Genomic DNA, 20,869 nt, shown 5'->3' with positions numbered 1-20,869 from the left:
AAAATCCAAAACGGACCCAAGATGAACTGTTCAAAATAGGAAATATAGAGGGTGCCTCATAGTGCAGATTAAAAGACAATTTATTGGGTACACAGAACAGGTATTCCCCGTACAACACACCAATAAAATATTCTCTGTGGGCTGGATACCACACGGTTTTATAAACAAGTTACCGGACAAACACTCCTCCACTCGACCGGGGCACCACCTGGTGTTCGTAATCTCCCGCCGCCGCACCTGGACCGATGCTGATGGCGTGTCGGATCCCAAAGGCAGGAACAGACAGAGCAAGGGGTAGCCAGATTCAGGTGAGTGTCACCAAGCCACGCCCTAACACGTTTCGTCAAGGACTTCGTCAGAGGGCACCCCGGACGAGTGGAGGAGTGTTTGCCCAGTAACTTGTTTATAAAACCGTGTGGTATCTAGCCCACAGAGAATATTTTATTGATACGAGCATCTGTGTGTTGTACAGGGAATACCTGCTCTGTGTACCCAATAAATTGTCTTTTAATCTGCACTATGAGGTGCCCTCCATATTTCCTATTTGGAATATATATATATATATATATATATAGAGTTATTCACGGCTGCTGGCGGCACTCAACTGAGGGTCTTGACAACATGAAAGAAGAACACTGGAGCCGTGTACAGTTCGTGGCTAACCGTTTCGGAATTTTAATTCCTTCGTCAGAGTACTCTGACGAAGGAATTAAAATTCCGAAACTGTTAGCCACGAACTGTACACGGCTCCAGTGTTCTTCTTTCATGTTGTCAAGACCCTCAGTTGAGTGCCGCCAGCAGCCGTGAATAACTCTGCATATCCTCTTTTGGAGGGCACCGGGGGCTATTATACCCCTTAAACAGGAGTGCCGGATATCAACATATGTTATATATATATATATATATATATATATATATATATATATATATATATATATAAATAGGGCGCCGGCCACTGGAGGGTGGCAGTTCGCCCCTCGCCCCCGTGCATTGGGGGTACCTGCTGCGCCGTCTGGGGAGCAGACAGGGGGTTCCATGCCAGCTTCTGACAGGAGCCTGCAGTGGTGTCCTTACCACGCGGGTACCTGCGGCGCTGTGTATAAAGCTGGCGGCAGTGGGGGGTCCCTGCATTGAATAAGAAATAACTAGCGCTATCTGCCAGACTATGCGGCGGCGCGGGAAGCGCTGCCGGGTTTGGAAACACTGGCCGCACGTTGATTGGCTGAGATTCAGCCAATCAGCGTGCGGCCAGTGTTTTCAAAACAGAAGCATTTCCCGCGCCGCCGCATAGCGCTAGTTATTTCTTATTCACTGCAGGGACCCCCGCTACCGCCAGCTTTATACACAGCGCCGCAGGTACCCGCGCGGCAAGGACACCACTGCAGGCTCCTGTCAGACGCCAGCATGGACCCCCTGCCCTCTCCCCAGATGGCACAACAGGTACCCCCGCCCCCACCCCGACTCGCCTGGGGCGCTCCAGTGCCTTGCACCGGCCCTGTATGTGTGTGTGTGTGTGTATATATATATATATATATATATATATATATATATATATGGAAAGAAAGAGGGAAACCTGCACTCTTACCCAACCTTACAGCAATGGGGTGCCCATCTAAGATGCATGCGGTAACATGCACCAAATGTAGTCCAGAATCCACACACCAGAAGGTGGGTGGTGATGGAGCACTCTCCAGTTTCTTTAAATGAAAAAGAGGGTTCGTCTTAGTATTCCAATAGTAGGCAATTTATTAGCAATGTACAGTAGTGTTACTCTCCATAAATGGTCCGACGTTTCGGTCCTATTAAAGGACCTTTATCAAGGAGCTTGGAGCAATGAGGTACACTTCAATCAGCGTAGTAGCCCTGCTTGGGGTCTGAACAGCATACAGTATGCTGCTCAGACCCCAAGCAGGGCTACTACGCTGATTGAAGTGTACCACATTGCCAATAAATTGCCTACTATTGGAATACTAAGACGAACCCTCTTTTTCATTTAAAGAAACTGGAGAGTGCTCCATCACCACCCACCTTCTGGTGTGTGGATTCTGGACTATATATATATATGTGTGTGTGTGTGTTCTTTTGCTGCTTAGCGAGCCAACCAGAATCACCCCCATACTGGATTCATCCAGCCACCATGGGGCAGATGTATTAAGCCTTAACAAGAGATAAATGCAAGGGTGATAAGGAGAGATAAACGTCCAGCCAATCACCTGCTAACTGCCATGTTACAGGCTGTGTTTGAAAAAAGTCAGTAAGGAGCTGATTGGCTGGACGTTTATCTCTTCTTATCACCCTTGCATTTATCTCTTGTTAAGGCTTAATACATCTGCCCCCATATGTCTGATCTTAGGCAGCTATGTCTATTGTTGCTGATCTCGGCAATTGTTTTGTGCAGGGACTGTTTCTTTGCTGTAGCAGTTTGTTGATGACAATTCCCTGTCTGTCTTGATCTCTCTTTTTCTGTCCTCTAATCCGGATTTACCTTAAAGGTACAGATTGATATTATGCACAGCGAGATTAGTTTACCACCAGATAGCCGGGGATTATACTGTCACAGTTTCATTCCTCATCTTTGTGAGTTCATAGGTTAAAAAGGAACAATGCCCTTCTTGGGCTTCCAAGTTACTAGTCAGGGCTGGTGGCTTGTGTGCCATTTATATTAATGAAGCATTCGGACTCACCATGCATTGAGGTATAGAACTGTCAAATCTCATGTGTTTCAGCTACGATGATAATCCAATGCGCATTCCCGTGTGCATCGAATGGGTTCTGGAGATCGCAAGGCCTGCACTATAGACTTGTAGATTCTGCAGGCCGATTCATTGTATGCAAAAGAACCGTATGCGATCCTACCATCCGGGAAGCTGTTCAAGGGGGATTGTATGCAAAGAGTGTATGGGCACCTTACAGTTCCACTGTACATCAGGGTTGCCGACCCTCCCGGAATTTGCGGGAGTCTCCCAAAAATCGGGTCCCCCCTCCCGGCCCCCGGAAGGGTGGGCAACCCTCCCGGAATCAGGGGGACCCCCACTGAGCCCCCCTGATCGCGGCATTTAAATGCCGCAATCCGCCGGTCTCAGAGGAGGGGTCTCAGAGGAGGGGGGGGAGCTAAAATGGCACAATCGTGTCATGGAGAGCAGTTATTTGCCGTAATGGGGACGGGGCTTAATGACAGCACCGTTAAGACCCGCCCCCAAACTCGTAATGAAATCCCGGAGAGGATTTTTTGCAAGTCGGCAACCCTGCTGTACATGCTGGAACTGGCAAGCTGTATCACCAGGAGCTGGCCTGGCAAAGAAAAACTTGAACCTTTCCGACTCTTGGACTGTGTGCCACATCAATATTTTATTCATAAATTGTGGAGATAACTTTGTGTATTGCTGCAGTAAGCAGGGATAGAAAATGTGATAAGGCTCACTGCAGATTACTAAATAGGCCATTATCAGTGGTGGATTTTACTTACAGTATGGCTTGCAGGAATGCAGCCCCCTCAGATAAAGTCCACCATCTAGCTTGGTGCGCTGGCTACACTGTAACTTCCTATTGAAAGTTCTACCTGTCAATCACAAACACTAGCCCCCCTGGGACTACCAGACCAGGCTGTTATAAGCAGAGAAAGAGCTTCCTGTAAGAAGCCACTCCCTGTCTTTCACACAGCCCAATCTGGCTTCTATGGGCTGCAGCCCATGCAGTCCATAGAAGCAGTGTTCCCTCTAAGCTGTGCGCACGTGCGCGCGCACACACCTCGACGAGCGTGCGCACAGACATTACAACAGAGCGCACAAAGCAGCAGTGGTCCCTTTTTGCAGTTCTGGACTCAATTAATGTGTGTTTCACCCATTAACTACATTGTGTGCTGTATTTTGAATGTTTAAATGTTTAATATAATTTTGAAGTAAAGTTGACACAAATGCTGAATGTCATTTTCCAGTTATATATAAGTGACGCACAAAAATTTTAATTTCCTCCCAAAGTTGCACAGCCAAAATCTTTTGCCGCACATAGGCTTCGTAAAATTAGAGGGAACATTGCATAGAAGCCTGTTTTTTTTTTTAATTTAACATGCATAGTCACACCGTGGCTCCTGTGCATGCACAGGGCACTCGGGAGCATGCCTCCAGCCTGCATAATTTGAAAAGAGTGGATAAGTTTGGTCCACTTGCTTCATTTTTGCATCTGGCCATAAAGTGTGATGTAGATGACACAGCAATTATATGGATAATTGATTCCTGTGAAATATAAGAAAGATTCAAAATGTCATGTTATCTTTTATCTCCCCTATGTTCTTCATAGAGCCAGTAGGGCCTTACTGGTATGCGGTCCCTGGGTCGACAGTGTCTTGGTCCACACCTAAGAATGTTCTCGATGCGGTCATTTGGTCTACAGCATGATGGTCGACAGTCATTAGGTTGACACCATTAGGTTGACATGGGTCTAGGTCAAAAGGTCATTAGTTTGACAGGTCATTAGTTCGACAGTGTCTAGGTCGACATTAAAAAGGTAGACATGGGGTTTTTCACTGTTTTTTGAGCCGACATGTGCCGGCAGGCAGTATTTCATGCCCTACCATCCACTAGGGTGTGGTGGGAGAATAAAATAGTGTGCAGAGCATAGCGAGGCACCGTGCCCGACACATCGCGAGCGCACGGTGCACTTTAAACTGTGTCCAAGTCGACTGTGTTGACATTCAGATAAAAAAGTGAAAAATCCCATGTCGACCTAGTGACTGTGGACCTAGACATTGTCTATCATCCATACCGTAAGCGGTCTTAGGGCGGGATGTATTAAAATACATCGCCGCCCTTCGCAACCCCCCCCCGCCGCGATGCTGCCGCATATGTACTAACATATGCGGCTGGCATCGCGGTGCGGTGACGGAGGCCCCCCGCGATACCTGTACTCTGGTGTGCGGGGGTCTCCGTCATCTCCCTGCCGCCACACTCTCCCCTAACGCCGGGGACAGCTAAGCAGGCTGTCCCCGGCGCCTCCTCCTCCGCCCTGCAGCCGGAAGGATGTCCGGCTGCTTCACTAGGGGGAGGAGGGGTTTACCTTCCAGGGTCCAGGAGGACCCTTCAGGAAGGTAAGGCAGAGGGGGGGTCGGCGAGGCGGCGAAAAGAAGCCCATAGGCTTTTATAGGGTATCGCCACCCAAAGGTGGCGATACCCTTCAGTGCGGTATCATTTTTGATACATTGGAAAATGCTTTTTTGATATATCTCGCCCATACTATGAGAGTTGGTTTTGCTGCTGGTATTTTTGGATCAGGAAGCCTAAGCTTCTGTCAGTTGTGATACAGACACCACAGTGCGCATTGACATTACATTGTACGTGACAATAAAACATATACAGTTACATTACAAGGATCCAGAAGGGTAGTGCAGGGGCATGGTGTGAAAAGTGCAACTACACAGAATGCACGTCATCTATGGGGTGTCTGATAACCCTATATGTAGGACACGGTGACCGTGAAAGCTCCTCACCAGAGAAGAGAGGGGTATCAAAGCACTGCGAGAGATAAGGTACTAAACAGTCAGCTGCTAACTGTCATTCTACAGGCTGTGTATAAAGAAAGACATTTAGAAGCTGATTTTATCTCTCTCCAATTCATCTCACTCCCAAAATGTATACATCTCACCTATGGAGGGTTGAATCTGGGTTGGATTGTGGAATAATTCTCTTAACACCTTTTTTTCTGTAATTTCAGGGACTTCCTACCCCGTGGATCTGGAATTGTCACCCGCAGACCACTTGTCCTGCAACTGGTGAACTGCCCTACAGGTGAGGTACCTAAGACCCCAGAAGGGATTAGGGGGGTTATTCACACCTGGTTGTTGCTCTGCGAAATGGCAGAGCCCTTCAATCAGATAGCAGCCGTCCAACCCCAGCATCCCAATACGGCGAATACCGTTAGTATACTAACTCTCCCCCCCCCCCATAGCCTGTTCTTAATCCTCCCCGATAGAACCTAAACCTATTCCCCATACCCCTCCGGCTAAACCTAACCACTTTGTAGCTTAACCCTAACCTCCTCCCCTTCAAATTGCCTAAACCTATCCCGCCCACATACTCCCCAATTGGGGTGCAGGCTATCGGTATTCCAGTGTTGGCATCCTGTTCTTTGGTGTTCGACAGGACTGCGGGCAGCCCTGACTTGTTCAGTAGGCTGCGAGCATACACAGCCTGTCGTGGTGTGGATCATTGAGTCAATCAGAAATAGGTTGACAGTCAATGTGGTCAACAGGGTCAACATGTAAAAGTTAGGCACCACAAATGGTCAACAGATACAAAAAGTTGACGCAGTAAAAAAGTTTATATTTTTTGTGTCATTTTGTATGTTTACATACATATAAGCCAATATTGGAAATGTGTACCCTCGCAGGTTTGCTTCACTCGCTCAGCAGTCCATGTTTTAGATCAATTTTGAAAAAAGAGCAAAAAAAAAACTTGAGTTGACCAGATCTGTGTCTACCATTTGAACATTTCAACCTGCAACCTGTTACATAATGACCTTTTGACCTTTTCTACCTTTAGACATAATGCTTGTTGACCATAAGGGATCAACCTATTAACCATTGACCTGTCATCCGGAACTCATCTTTCGTTTAACAACCTAACTGGCTCATATTTTTTTCCAAAAACCACTCAGAAATTGTTGGGTTTTTGAATGATAGAATTAAGGGCCCCATTCAATGTTGATTGCTATTGTTCAAATTGGCAATCCATTCGACTATCGAATGATGGCGTATGCGTACATATATTAAATTGCAATCCCCTCGCAATATGAATGACAGGAAGTCAGCGTTTGTGGGTGGTAACCGGATATTTTCTGTCAGTAAAAATGTAGGTGTGCCCACGCGTTTTAAGGGAGGGTCTGTGACGTCAGCATCGGTCTCGATCAGCCTAATTCTGTCACAGAGCTATGGAAGGGTCAGAGTTACTCACATTTTGCACAGAAAAATCCTTAGATGGTGAGGGAATTGCGTATTGCAAATTCACACAATAGCGATCAACTCTGACTAGGACCCAATGTGTGTACTCAGCGACATCAGCAGTGACGGGACACAACAGGTCCAGCACAGTGCATGCAGACGTGCCAATGCTGGTATTGGTGAAACAATCGACAACATGGCTTTCAATAGAAAGTCTTCCTACATGCAGGGTCGATGGAGTTTATTGCTGATGATGCTCGGGAGCAGGCATTGTTAGCAACATGGTGGGTATACACTGGGCTCAATAATTTTACACAGAGGGGACTTAATGGTGACTTACCTGGTGCCTATGGAAAGGAGCAGGTACCAAGCACACAGAAGCGGGCTGTTCAGATGCGACCATGTCAGGGAAAGCCCAGCCTGGTGTGACCACCAAGGATTTGGCCACTGGCAGGATGTTATTACTGTGAGAATGTATCAAGGTTTAGACTGGGTAGAATAAGAAGAAGACCCAAGGATCTAGGAGATTCCAGGAGAGAGTTCGAGAGACTTTGAACTGAATTCCAACATTGGATAATATTGGGGCATGTCCACCAAATATGCAGCTTTAGTGCCCCTATGGCCACATCCCCACCAACAATTAAGAGACATAGCAGGGAACATTTTGTTAAATCTCACAGCAATGTATTAACAACAGTAGTACATTACTTGTGTATTATCACGGTTCCCACGATTTCCATCTTATGGGATCTTATACAATTTAAAATTGTATACCATTGTATATGGCATACAATGGCATACGATGAGATGAGATGAGATTTTAAATTGTATAAGCACACTAATGGGTGCTTTCAAGGTCAATTGGCCCCCCTATAAGATTTTTAATTGTATAAGCACCCTAATGGGTGCTTACAATGTTAAATGCACCCCCACGCCACCCCCACTATCAACGCCAACCCGAAGCGTGGCGAGCGCAGCGGTACGCGTCCTCTGACCTTTTTATACCCCCACTATCCATGTCGCGTGGAGTTGATTTTATATAGTGTGGCGAGCGCAGTGAGCCACCGAGCTTGAAGCGTGGCGAGCGCACGCGTAATACTTTACATGTATTACGCATCCCCTCGCGGGGCTCGCCACGCTTCGGGCTTGGTGGCTCGCTGCGCTCGCCACACTATATAAAATCAACTCCATGCCGACATGGATAGTGGGGGTATGAAAAGGTCGGAGGACGCGTACCGCCGCCCCTCGCGTGCTTGCTGCGCTCGCCACGCTTAAGGTTGGCGTTGATAGTGGGGGTGGCGTGGGGGTGCATTTAACATTGTAAGCACCCATTAGGGTGCTTATACAGTTAAAAATCTTATAGGGGGGCCAATTGACCTTGAAAGCACCCATTAGTGTGCTTATACAATTTAAGGTACTTCTGTAGTTTCACGGCGCCAGTATGAAGATGTTACTTCAGTGCTGAATGGTTGCTATTGGCCACGTCTCCTCTGGCTCACTTCTTCTCCCTCATCACTGCTTCATACATCTGCTCCTCAGTCTCCACTGTGAAAATCCACGGAAAAATAGCACAGTGGCCATTTTTCCGGTGATTTACACAGCTTTGCTGCTGCCATTGCTGGACTCCGGAAGGTAAGTATAAAACAAAATGGTTTAGCGTGTACCTCCCCAGGACACAGGGGCTCGTGTACACCACACACACTGCAACTATTACAAATGGATTCAGTATGAAATCCCGGCGGTCGGGATCCCGGCGTTCAAAATCCCGACGCCGGAATCGCGACCGGCGAAATCCCGACAAGGGGGGGACGTGGATCGATCCCGACCGCCGGGATTTAAACTGCATCCCATTACAAATACGCCACTGAACACAAGTGAGAAGAGATCCGGCTATAGATGGCAGGTGAGTAAGCTGTAATTGAAATGAATGAAGAGGGCTGCGAGGAGGGAAGAGGGGCCTGCTCCAAGGAGCTTACAGTCTATTGTGCAAATGTACATGGCAGTTTTTCACCATTGTATCGTGTAACAGGGGCTGCCCACTCATTGGTATAATATGTGTATGTTTTTTTGTTGGTGTTAGCTTAGATGTATGTACTTTATGTGTCTAGAGTTATAGCTTTTCTGTACTGATAAGCTTATGTATTACAGAATATGGGGAGTTCTTGCAATGTAAGGGGAAGAAGTTCACAGACTTTGAGGAGATCCGAATGGAAATCGAGGCCGAAACTGATCGGCTCACCGGGACAAACAAGGGCATTTCTCCTGTGCCAATTAACCTCCGGGTCTATTCTCCAAATGGTGAGTCTATCAATCTGTAGCATTGTAGACCAAACCACAGAGAAATCTTAATGGACAAACCGCTTAAAGGCTCAATGACAGCTCTGGCCCCATAGTGATTGGACCGCAGAGTATTGCTGCTATAAGGGATTTAATATCAGGGAGAGTCTGCCTCCATAATAAAGGGACTATTGATACATCGATTGTTCTTGGGATATTTATGAAACTGTTGACTGAACAACTATATGACGTGGTTTTCCGGTTGCTATCAGACGTCGGTTTTTCCCAGCAACCAGTGCATGCTCTAATAAGTACTTTAGCAATGGCTTATGGTCCACCGGTGGCATAAAATAGTCTTGAAGTGAGAGTGGTCATTTTGTCTGCTGCGCCAACTTAATCCATAAAATATAACCTTTGTTATTTCATATCTCCTCTCCAGTGCTTAACCTGACTCTGGTTGACCTTCCGGGTATGACTAAAGTCCCAGTGGGAGACCAGCCAGTGGATATTGAGTTCCAGATCCGCGATATGCTCATGCAGTTTGTTACCAAGGAGAACTGCCTGATTCTAGCCGTATCTCCAGCTAACTCTGATCTGGCAAACTCCGATGCCTTGAAAATTGCCAAAGAAGTGGATCCTCAAGGTTTGTCCAAGCAATCAGCTTTTTATGAGTTGTGGCCATCTTCATTACTCTGTAACTTTCATTACATATGATCCTGTTTCATTGTGTTGCTTCCATGTATTTGTCCAGTTTTAAGTCACAATGCTACTAATTTCCAATATGAATATGTAAGCATTAATTTTGGGTATTAGCATATATATGTATATAGCAGAAAGAGAACAAGGCGGACCTTTCTGGAAATTAATAAGCACAGTTGACAGGCACCATACCTCGTCAATGTTTCAGTTGTAATAAATAAAACTGTCATCAGGACAAAAACATGTTTAACATTGATTACCTTTATAGAAGTACCCCATCACCAGAGAGTGTCCGGACACAGCCAGGTGCGTGGGCAAAGTGACGTTACAGTCCTCTCACAGACTCTTTGTGCTACCTCCATCTATGTAGAAACCTTGCAACCAGCAACGCACCGTAACAATAAACACCCATATATTGTGCATAATGAATAAGAACCACAAAACACTGAATAAGTAACATTTTTGGCAATAATCCCAGAAGGGACAACAACATAGAAAATTTTTGCTCAAAACAGCACATAACAATCCGATAGTATACTTAGGGGGTACTTAATCTGTGCCAATATTTACAGGGGAACTCGCCTATGCAATGTTGCCATTAACAAAAGCATTGAAGGCTTTCAGATCTGACTTTTTCTTAAAGTTGGATCTGTTTTGTTGCGGCAGATTGTCCAATTCATGGATGTTTTCTGACAATTCTCGTTAGTTTGCAACAATTTGTCGACACTTCACAGTCAGAACATTAAATTCCTACTGTCAGATCAAATGAAAAACATTCCGACAGTTGGAATCTCTATGCTGCCTGTTTACAAAAAGTATTTCAAGGATAAATGTGTTCAACCCAAGTGAAGTAAAGTGTTCAACCTGTGAGTCCATCATTACTGCAGAAGCTTTTTACCTCTGTCTACTCCACGAATAGTGGCAGGAACCTGATCTATAATTTCATATCTTTAAGTTGCAGGACCATGCTTTGTTGTTCTAGAGTGTCTTGCCACTGACTCGCTCACAAGACTCCAGTTTGACTGACGCTTGGCCATGACCCAACGCGTTTCATTATCAGACTTCATCAGAGGCCTTCTGCCGAAGTCTGATGACGAAACGCGTTGAGGCGTGGCCTAGCGCCAGTCAAACAGGAGTCTTGTGAGCGAGTGTAACCAGCTCCAACCTGGCCAGGCACTGCGCGCTCGCCGTCTATGCTCTTAACTTGCGTTGTATGGTGCCGCTAACCTTGGTAAAGTTATAGATTACAACCTTGTTTTAGGAGATATATTAAAAGCGTAACTTGCACTACGGGGCGCCTGTTCTTGTTGTTTGTTTGTTCGTATATATATATATATATATATATATATATATATATATATTCAAGGAAAGTAGACACTCACCAGCATTGTAAATGTGCAAAATAATGTTTTTATTCCATAGTTCAGCAGGGCATCATCAATTGGTCGAGGTTTCGGTCCATACAGGGACCTTTGTCAAGACACATCCACAGGTATACACAGCAACAGACAGGATATACAGCTGGCACGCCTAGCGAAACCGTATGTGATCATCAGATCACTTATCGGCTAAAGGGACACCTGGAAACAGCGCATCAGCATTTATCTCCGGTTACAGGGAGGAGGGGGGCGGGAAGCGGTAGAAGCACACACAATACCGGAACCTCAACCGGAATTATAGTGCGTTCCACAACCTTGGAACGCACTGCGGACCGGAAGTGTCTAGCACTTCACTCATCCAATACATAGAAACCAGGTTTAACAGCGCATGAGCGCTGGTCACGCAGCTATGGAAGGGGAGAAAATTAGAAGCGCACACATATTCCCTACAGTACGGCACAACAGCGCCACCATGTGGGGATAATCCATAATATATAGCAACATAGATTCTGTGAAACTGGTTCCCAATTTGTTCATGCTAATAAGACCAGCCATAATAGAACTCTCAACTTGCCAAATGTATTTACATATATCATTATTCTAGACATATTCTCAATTTTTTTAAATACATACAAACAATTACATACATGAAAAATAATAAACTGTGAAAAATAATAATAAAAATAATAAAAATTGACAAACAAAATACATATAGGCTACACTAACAACATCAATCGAAAAAAACATCCCTTACAGGCAATTCCTTGGGTCACCCCATCATCATAGAAAAACATTAAATGCATTGTGCTCCTTTAATCCATGCGGGGCCAAGGTTCCCAGCTCATAAATCCATTTGGCCTCTCTTGGGGGATGTGGTAAATGAGCATACACTTCAGGCTCGCAACAGAAATCCAAATTGACAGAAATGTCTAGCCACCGGTTTGTCCGATTTTTTACTTTCAAGAGCTAGGCGAATCGAAAGACGATGGTTCGCCATCCGATCTCTAAAACTTCTGATCATTAAGCCCACATAATACAAGCCACATGGGCAGATCAGTATATAGAGAACAAACGAGGCCTGACAGGAAAGGGTATGCTTTATTGGGATCTGTTTCCCACTATGTGGATGTGAGAAAGTCCGTCCAGCCAACATCGACCGGCACGTTGTACAGTCACTGCAGTGCACATATCCAAGCCTTTGTGGTGGTAACCATGTAGATCCCTTGACTGTAGGCTGCTTATTGGGGCGCATTAAAAGTTGTTTTAAGTTTGGCCCCCGCCTATAAGAAAACATAGGAGATTTTTTGTTGATTCCTCTTAGTTTTGGGTCAGAGGTTATCATGGGCCAGTGCTTATTTACAATCCTATCCATCTCTTTCGATTTGTGTATTGTAAGTAGAAGAGAAGATCATTCTGCCCACTTCAAATTGCTTTTTTACAGTGCTATTATTAGTGTCGTGCCTCTTTCTTGCTTTTTCAAGCATCTCTCAATGGTAGCAATTGAATAGCCTCTGTCAAAGAATCTGGTCCACATTTCATTAATTTGTTGTTCTGCATTAGAGAGCAATTAATTATTTCTCAGTACCCGCATAAATTGAGAGATGGGAACACTCTTTTAACATGCTGGGATGATGACTGGTAGCATATAAGAGATAATTCCTGTCTGTCTCTTTTCGGTACAGGGTGGAGCATATTTGTAATCCTTCACAATAGACATTCACGTCCAGAAAGTGAATGGATTTTGCATCCACACAATGAGTAAAACGTATGGGGGTATCCAAAGTATTCAGATACTGTGTCATTGCCAGGAACTCAGTCTCAGTGCCACTCCAAATCATAAAAATATCATCAATAAATCTTTTGTAACACAAACTTTTTTAACCAAATAAAGGAATAATATGCTTATTCTCATAGTCATGCATATAGAGGTTTGCGTAGGACGGGCCAGGGAGGACCCCATATCGGTCCCTGTGATTCTGGTCCAAGACCAGCTCAGCCAGCCAGCTATACTTCCGGTTGCAGTTCCGGGATTGTGTGTGCTGCTACCACTTCTACCACTTCCCGCCACCCTCCTACCTGTAACCGGAGATAAGCGCTGATGCGCTGTTTCCAGGTGTCCATTTAGCCCGATAAGTGATCTGATGATCACATTGGGTTTTACTATGTGTTCCACAGCTGTGGAACGCATCCCACTTCCGGTCGCGGCCCCGGGAGCGTTTGGTAAGTTTCCTATGCTTATAAAGTAATGATGTTATACAGTTTTTTTCTGACTGGACCCCGCTGGCAGTGGGAAAGATCCCTACAGTTTGGGGAAGATGAGATTAATATTTATGGGAGTTTTAGCCACTTCCTGGCTAGTTGATGGGCGGTACTATGCTGATTGGAATAGAGCCATAAATAGCAGCTCGGCGTGCCAGCTGCATATCCTGTCTGCTGCTGTGTATACCTGTGGATGTGTCTTGTCAAAATGTCTACCAATTGATGATGCCCTGCTGAACTATGGAATAAAAACATTATTTTGCACATTTACAGTGCTGGTGAGTGCCTACTTTCCTTGAATGTATATATCTGGGACTGCCATTCCTTTAAAGTGGAGCACCGCCCTGTTGTCGTTTATATATATATATATATATATATATATATATATAATTGAAGCAATCCAGAGCACTCACCACATTGCAGATAAAAGGTTATTTATTTATCTATTTATATCCATCACAATATCGATGCCACTGCCAGTGGCATCGATATTGTGATGGATATAAAGAGAGAGGGCGAGATTCTCTATCACAGAAATGCGGTAAAAACCCCATTATCGGGGTTTTTGCCGCATTTCTGTATTCTCTAACCTCCCTCCGCAGTGTCACCGCTGCGGAGGGAATCGCCAGCAAAAGCTGGCGGTTCCCTGCAGAAGCCTATGGGCTTCTTACCGCAGCGGTGTGTGAGGGATCCGTCACGGATCCCTCCCAGCATGCCCTGCGGCCGGCGCGTCAGTCTGCGCATGCGCAGACGGACTCCCGGGTCATAGACCCGGAAGTCAAGCAACGGCGCCGCATCGCAAGGGACAGCTCTTATCGCAAGAGCTGTCCCTTGCGTTAATGACCGCATATTTTAGAGAATATGCGGTCATTAGAAATGCGATGCCGGGCGAAGAGGGCTGCGGATTTTAGAGAATCCCGCCCATAACCTTTTATCTGCAATGTGGTGAGTGCTCTGGATTGCTTCAATTTTGGGTTAAGTACCACGGAAGAGCTATCGGTGGGATACAGGAGCACCCCATGAAATAGACATCTGAACCGTGACTGCAATAAAACTTGCTTGTATAGAGAGAGAGAGAGAGAGAGGGGGGGGGGGCACATGGGAGTGTATGTGTATTCTTATGTGTAGGACCAGCATAACCCCTAACATTGATCCCATGGAGTGGGCCCCAAATTTGGTATATAACGCCTCTGTTTCATTTCACAGGACAACGCACAATTGGTGTCATTACTAAGCTAGACCTGATGGATGAAGGGACCGATGCCAGAGATGTCTTGGAAAATAAACTATTACCCTTAAGAAGAGGTGAGAATCTACTACAAATGTCTTACCAAAGCAAAAAGCGCACAACAGAACTTGGCACAAAAAAAACTGCACCGTTGCCTTGTAGCATTTCAGATACATGTTGAGACTCAGTCACACACACAGATATATACATATCAAATTATTCAGCTCTGTCACCAGCTGCATCATATTGCACCGTAACTAAAAAATCTTAAAAGGGGAACATCATTAATCCCATAGCACAACTATGCTGATTTCTGCATGTGCAGAGATCAGCTGCAGCAGGGAGCACTAGAATATGGTGACCGGTAGGGGCAATGACAGGATAGGGTTAGTAATATCGGGGAATGCCTATATAATTAAAAATTGGGAATGGGAGGCACTAATCTAGAATTTGTGGGTACTGAGCTCAGGTACAAAAAAAAATTGCGTCTCCTCCTGCAAGTTCACAATATAAAACATAGCAGTGGGAGACAGGGAGAGGCAGAGAGTGACAGGGAAAACAGTTTGTGACAGGAAGTGGATTACTGGGGCAGAAGGGGGCACCTTAGTCCTCAGAGGCGTCGAGGGACTGCTCTTGCTGCACCAATGGGGCAGTTCCACCTCTGCACTAAACAGTTACAACAGTGGGGGTAAGGGAGGGGGCTCTGCCACAGTGATCTGTTACCACTAGGGAGGGTGGGGGTTGTTAATGCTAGGTATCTTTTGCCCCTTGGGGTGGGTGTACTGATTGGCAGTGGGAAGTAACTTTACTAGTGATGGGTAGGGTTGCTTAATCACCCTTGTATATATACAGGTATATTTTCATATATAGGCTGAACTCCGATTATGAAATCTTAACTTCTCCCGGGCACCTGATGGGTCTGGATTAAAGGAGGTTCCAAACCATCAGGTGCCAGATAATCGATGTTTTACCTGTATTATTCCAAATACTTTTTCACCTTTATTACATAATTTTGAAAAAAAATTCTGAGCAGATTTGTGGAAAATTAATGTTAAATGAATGTTAAGTGGTTAAACCAGAGTACCAGCAATGATATATTTCATAAGGAGACAGATCAACTAAGAATCGGATGGACAGGCACAAAAAAAACGCATAAATCCACATCTGAGCTTGCACTGTATGCTAAAAACTCTCTGTTTGCGTCCGGGCAAGGAAATCCGTTCTGACAATCTCTGTTGAATTGTACTAAATTCATTCACAGCATACATTACAAAAGTAATCTAATCAGAGCTTGGAAAGATTTTGTAGCACACAAAAACTATTGTGTAACACAAAATCTTATTTTTATTACCACAAAAAAAGTTATTTGGGTGCAAAAAAATCAATTATACAACCAAAACATGGATTTTGTGAGGTGAGTTTTGTATTACAAAGTGAGTTTTTACCATAGAGAGTCTTTTCTAGTGGCACAACTGATTACATTCAGTGTAACTCTACCCATGTAGAGTTGGAACCACTTTATTTCTGGGCATACACTATATAAATGTACAAATTCATCCGTATACAGATTCTTTAGTATTTTATTCTTACAACATATGAAACTCATTACAACTGTAGAGGAGGAACTCTGTAGAGGAACCACGTGCTAGTGTAAATACTGAGAACAGTACGAACATGATCGCAACTGCGTCTGAGGTAGAACCGTAAGGTAACGCATAAGTGCATGTCAGGTGGTGTATTGTATTGCTACAAACAACGTTGGACTGACCGACAGGTATATGGGGAAAATCCCCTGGTGAGTCGCACATTTTAACTGTTCGTTCTTTTATCTTGACCTGATTGGATGATTTTAAATAACTCCCCTAGGAGTGCAGGTAGGTGCAAGCAGACGTGGGTACCCTGCTTTATGTATATTACAAAGGACTCATTCACCATATACCCCACAGGCTATGTTGGTGTGGTAAACAGGAGCCAGAAGGACATTGATGGGAAGAAGGACATCCAGGCTGCCTTAGCAGCAGAGAGGAAGTTTTTCCTGTCCCACCCATCTTACCGCCATCTTGCTGACCGCATGGGGACTCCATATTTACAGAAGGTTCTCAATCAGGTAATCACAGAAATGTGTGGGCTCAAGCAGATTGTACTTTAATTCATATGTTTCATTCAGAATTCCCAGTTGATAATAAAATCATTGGTGATTATATATTTTTGTTATATATATATATATATATATATATATATATATATATATATCTTATATATTTGGCTAATCTGTCACTCAAAGTGTGTGAAATATCTGGCGATGCCCCATAGAAGGCTATGGGCTTCTAACGTGACCCACTGCCGCCCCCCCCTCACCTCTGTCCGGGCAGCACAGAGCTGTGCTGCCCGGACCTGTGACCTCCTCCTCCCTGCACTGTACATCCTCTTCCGGGTGCAGGGAGGAGGAGGAGAGCCAGCCCCCCCCCTGCAGCAGCAGCATCCAGGCCAGGTAAGAGAGGGAGGGGAGAGTCGCCGCAAAAGACAGCTCTTAACGGAAGAGCTGTCTTTTGTCATAATTATCGCATATGTTAGATCATATGCGATAATTATGTCTGCGGTAGCCGGCGATGGGCGGCGGTAAGGGGGCGCGGATGTTAGAGCATCCCCCCCTGTCTACTATCTTCTAGATGGTGCTAAATAAATAAGAAGTAGATTTTGATTGGTTGCCCATAGCAACATCACATGTGAAGTAGAATACACATCTTAGTAAATTTTCCCCAATATATGTTAAATCATTGTGAAGTTTTATTGATTTTAATGAATGTGTTTATTAAATTTAATCAGTTGATTGTGCTCTCTTCTGCTGATTATTGTTTGATGGTCAGTGGAGAAGTGGCCCAAGGCAGCCAATCAGCACCAAAGTAGAATCTATAATTTGCATAATATAAAATTATACAGAGCAGGTGATTGGTTGCCATGGGCAACTTCTCCACTCACTCACTTCTCCTCCCTTATCACTGCTTCATACATCTACCCCATTGTGACTTAGATGCATGCCCAGTGGCTATAAAATATCAGTCCACTGTGTACAACAACATTGCGCTCATCTCTGAATCAGGCTCAGTCTTAGGGCGGGATGTATTAATATACATCGCCGCCGCGATGCCAGCGCATATATACTAACATATGCGGCTGGCATCGCAGTGACGGAGGCCCCCCGCGATACCTGTAATGTGGTGTGCGGGGGCTCTGCGTCACTTCCTGGGCACCTCCTTTTCCTCTTACGCCGGGGATAGCTAAGCAGGCTGTCCCCAGCACCTCCTCCTCCCCCTGCAGCCGGATGGAAGTCCGGCTGCTTTACTAGGGGGAGGAAGGGCTTACCTTCCGGGTCCAGGAGGACCTGATGCAAGGTAAGCCAGAGGGAGGGGTAGAGGGGGGTCGGCGGAGGTGGTGGGTTGGCGTCAGGCTGTCGTCGGGTGGCGATAGAAGCCCATAGGCTTCTATAGGGTATCGCCACCCAAAGGTGGTGATACCCTGCCCTGCGGTAACGTGGCGGCGGGGTTTTAGTACAAATGAATATGCGGTAAAACTGGGGTTTTACCGCTTTTTTAGCTTAATACATCCCGCCCTTAGTGACCAGTGTGCCAGATCACAGCGATGATCACAGCTACAATGACTGACACTTCGGGTGACAGTTAATGGAATGCAATTTTTAGTAAGGTTTTGAAATCGCACATTATCGCATTTTTCCTAAATCGGGAATAAAAAAAAAATACTATTTTTACCACAATTCACAAAAGTCGAAATATCTCATCCCATGAAATAGCACCCGAAATGTCTGTCTCCCATGCCAGCAACATCTCTGTGATCACTTCAGTAGATGCAAGTTTTACTTCAGCATGGCAGGTGAACAATGTGGGTAGGAACGAGGGCAAAAGTGGTTCTTCCTACCACTCTGTTAACTACTGTATACAGTCCACCGACTGAGTGGTATCAAACCCGAGTACCAGAGAGACAATATGAAACAGTCAGCATCTCCTTGTAGAATACCTGTAGATTATCTAGGGATAACGAATTACCCCCAGGGTGTAGGACACATCGCCTGTGAGGGAACTGTTACAGGCCTTTAATATCTTGGGATGAGAGTTGTATTAGCCCTCAATGTAGGGCTAAGGTTTTACTCCATTTCAAGGAAGGGAATATTGACAAACATCTTGAGGAATCTCCAACTGTACAATCCTAGGAGGGGAAATGAAAGGCATGTTTTAATTACACCAGATATTTAATTGCTTCCGACCCCTCTCATACCCCCACTAGTAAAACAAGAGTCCCAGGTAGGTAGCAGGGAATACGTACTACACAGTGCTTATGTTTTAGGCCGCTGAAACTATTGAGAAGCTGGTTGGCTTGCTGTAGCTATCAACCAATCAAATGCTCTTGTCATAAGATTGTCAATTGTAGGGCGGTTGAAGTGATCAGGATCATGAACCATAGAGAGGTACTAGGGAGTGTGTATATCCCACACAGAGAGAGTTATGCTGTGTACACATGGTGTGAGTACCGTGCAATGCGATCCTGACGCGATCAGATCACATCGCACGGCATGCATGCAATCTGCATACAACTGACTATATAGTGCAGATCTGCAATATATAGTCTATGCAGCCAAGACTTTCTACTTGCAATCTGCATGCGATCCCGATGAGATTTTGACTATATAGTCAAAATCTCATGCTGATTGTACCCGTGTGTACACAGCATTACTTTATTACATTTACTCGCCAGTCTTATATTTGATCGAAGTTTTGTCAAATTGAATAGACTTGAACTCTGCTGTCAGAGGCTATGCCGAACAATTGAAACATGTCTATCACCACATAATGGAGGTAGCCATTTTGGTGCTTGTTTCCTAGAACGGCGCCCATCGCGGGCATCGCATGTACATCGCATGCCATTATAATGGCATGCGATGCGACCGATGCAATGTCCGCGATTTTACATAGAAATGCATGGTAAAATGTAAATCGCGTAGGTCGCATCGCATGCGGCCAAAAAAATCGCATGCGATGCGACCGACGCGATTACCGATTTTACATAGGGAACAATGTTAAATGGCCCAATTGACCCGATTTCACATAGGGAACAATGTAAAATGGCCCACAGACCCCAAATAGCCACCCTGAAGTGTGAAATGGCCCCCCCAATTGTTAACGCCACACCACGATCACGGTCAACCCGAAGCATGGGGAGCGCAGCGGTACGCGTCCGCCGACCATTTCATACCCCCACTATCCATGCGTGGAGTTGAGAATAGAAAGTGTGGCGAGTGCAGCGAGCCACCGAGCCCGAAGTGTGGCGAGCGCACGCGGATACCTGTGAAGCCCGCGAGGGGACACGTATAGCTGTGAAGGTATCCGCGTCCGCTCGCCACGCTTTGGGCTCGGTGGCTCGCTGCGCGAGCCACACTTTCTATTCTCAACTCCACGCCGACGTGGATAGTGGGGGTATGAAAAGGTCGGAGGACGCATACTGCCGCCCCGCGCGGGCTCGCTGCGCTCGCCACGCTTCGGGTTGACGTTGATCGTGGGGTGGCGTTAACAATTGGGGGGGCCATTTCACACTTCAGGGTGGGTATTTGGGGTCTGTAGGCCATTTAACATTGTTCCCTATGTGAAATCGGGTCAATTGGGCCATTTAACATTTTTCCCTATGTGAAATCGGGTCAATTGGGCGATTTAACATTGTTCCCTATGTAAAATCACGGTAATCGCGACGGTCGCATCGCATGCGATGCGACCGACGCAATTGTTTTCCTTGCGATGCCTAAGATTAATATCGTGGGCGCCGTTCTAGGAAACAAGTACCGCCATTTTTGTGGGCAATCAAATGTTCAGCCTATGAGTTCACCATCACTGGGATGCATATAGGAGACTGGTTAAGAGTTTTTAGAACAGGGGTAGCCAACTCCAGTCCTCGAGAGCTACCAACAGTTAATGTTTTCCAGGTCTCCTCACAGAATCACAAGTGAAGTAATTAGCTCCACCTGTGGATCTTTTAAAATGTGTCAGTCAGTAATGAGTGCAACTGTGTACCTGCGAGGTGAGCTGGAAAACA

The 20,869-nt window shown here is 45.5% G+C and overlaps 1 protein-coding gene across 11 annotated transcripts in view; it reads left to right on the top strand.

The window, feature by feature from the left end:
• The window catches only part of DNM1 (dynamin 1), a 110,160-nt gene that overhangs the window by 27,015 nt on the left and 62,276 nt on the right, over positions 1–20,869 (top strand). For all 11 annotated transcript variants that reach the window (XR_014460640.1, XR_014460637.1, XR_014460644.1 and 8 more), the window contains exons 2-6: positions 5,707–5,780; positions 9,080–9,229; positions 9,648–9,851; positions 14,752–14,850; positions 16,720–16,880. Coding sequence is in view for 2 of the 11 variants with exons in the window: in XM_083158828.1 (XP_083014954.1) it covers positions 5,707–5,780; positions 9,080–9,229; positions 9,648–9,851; positions 14,752–14,850; positions 16,720–16,880 (688 nt within the window). In the remaining 9 variants the exon portion in view is untranslated. The remainder of the gene's footprint in view (positions 1–5,706; positions 5,781–9,079; positions 9,230–9,647; positions 9,852–14,751; positions 14,851–16,719; positions 16,881–20,869) is intronic.

The sequence above is a fragment of the Crinia signifera genome, chromosome 9 (assembly GCF_055691185.1).
Source record: "Crinia signifera chromosome 9, ASM5569118v1, whole genome shotgun sequence".
NCBI classification, from domain to species: Eukaryota; Metazoa; Chordata; class Amphibia; order Anura; family Myobatrachidae; genus Crinia; species Crinia signifera.
Note: the sequence above shows the minus strand (reverse complement) of the source record. Positions and strands in the feature narration are given on the sequence as shown.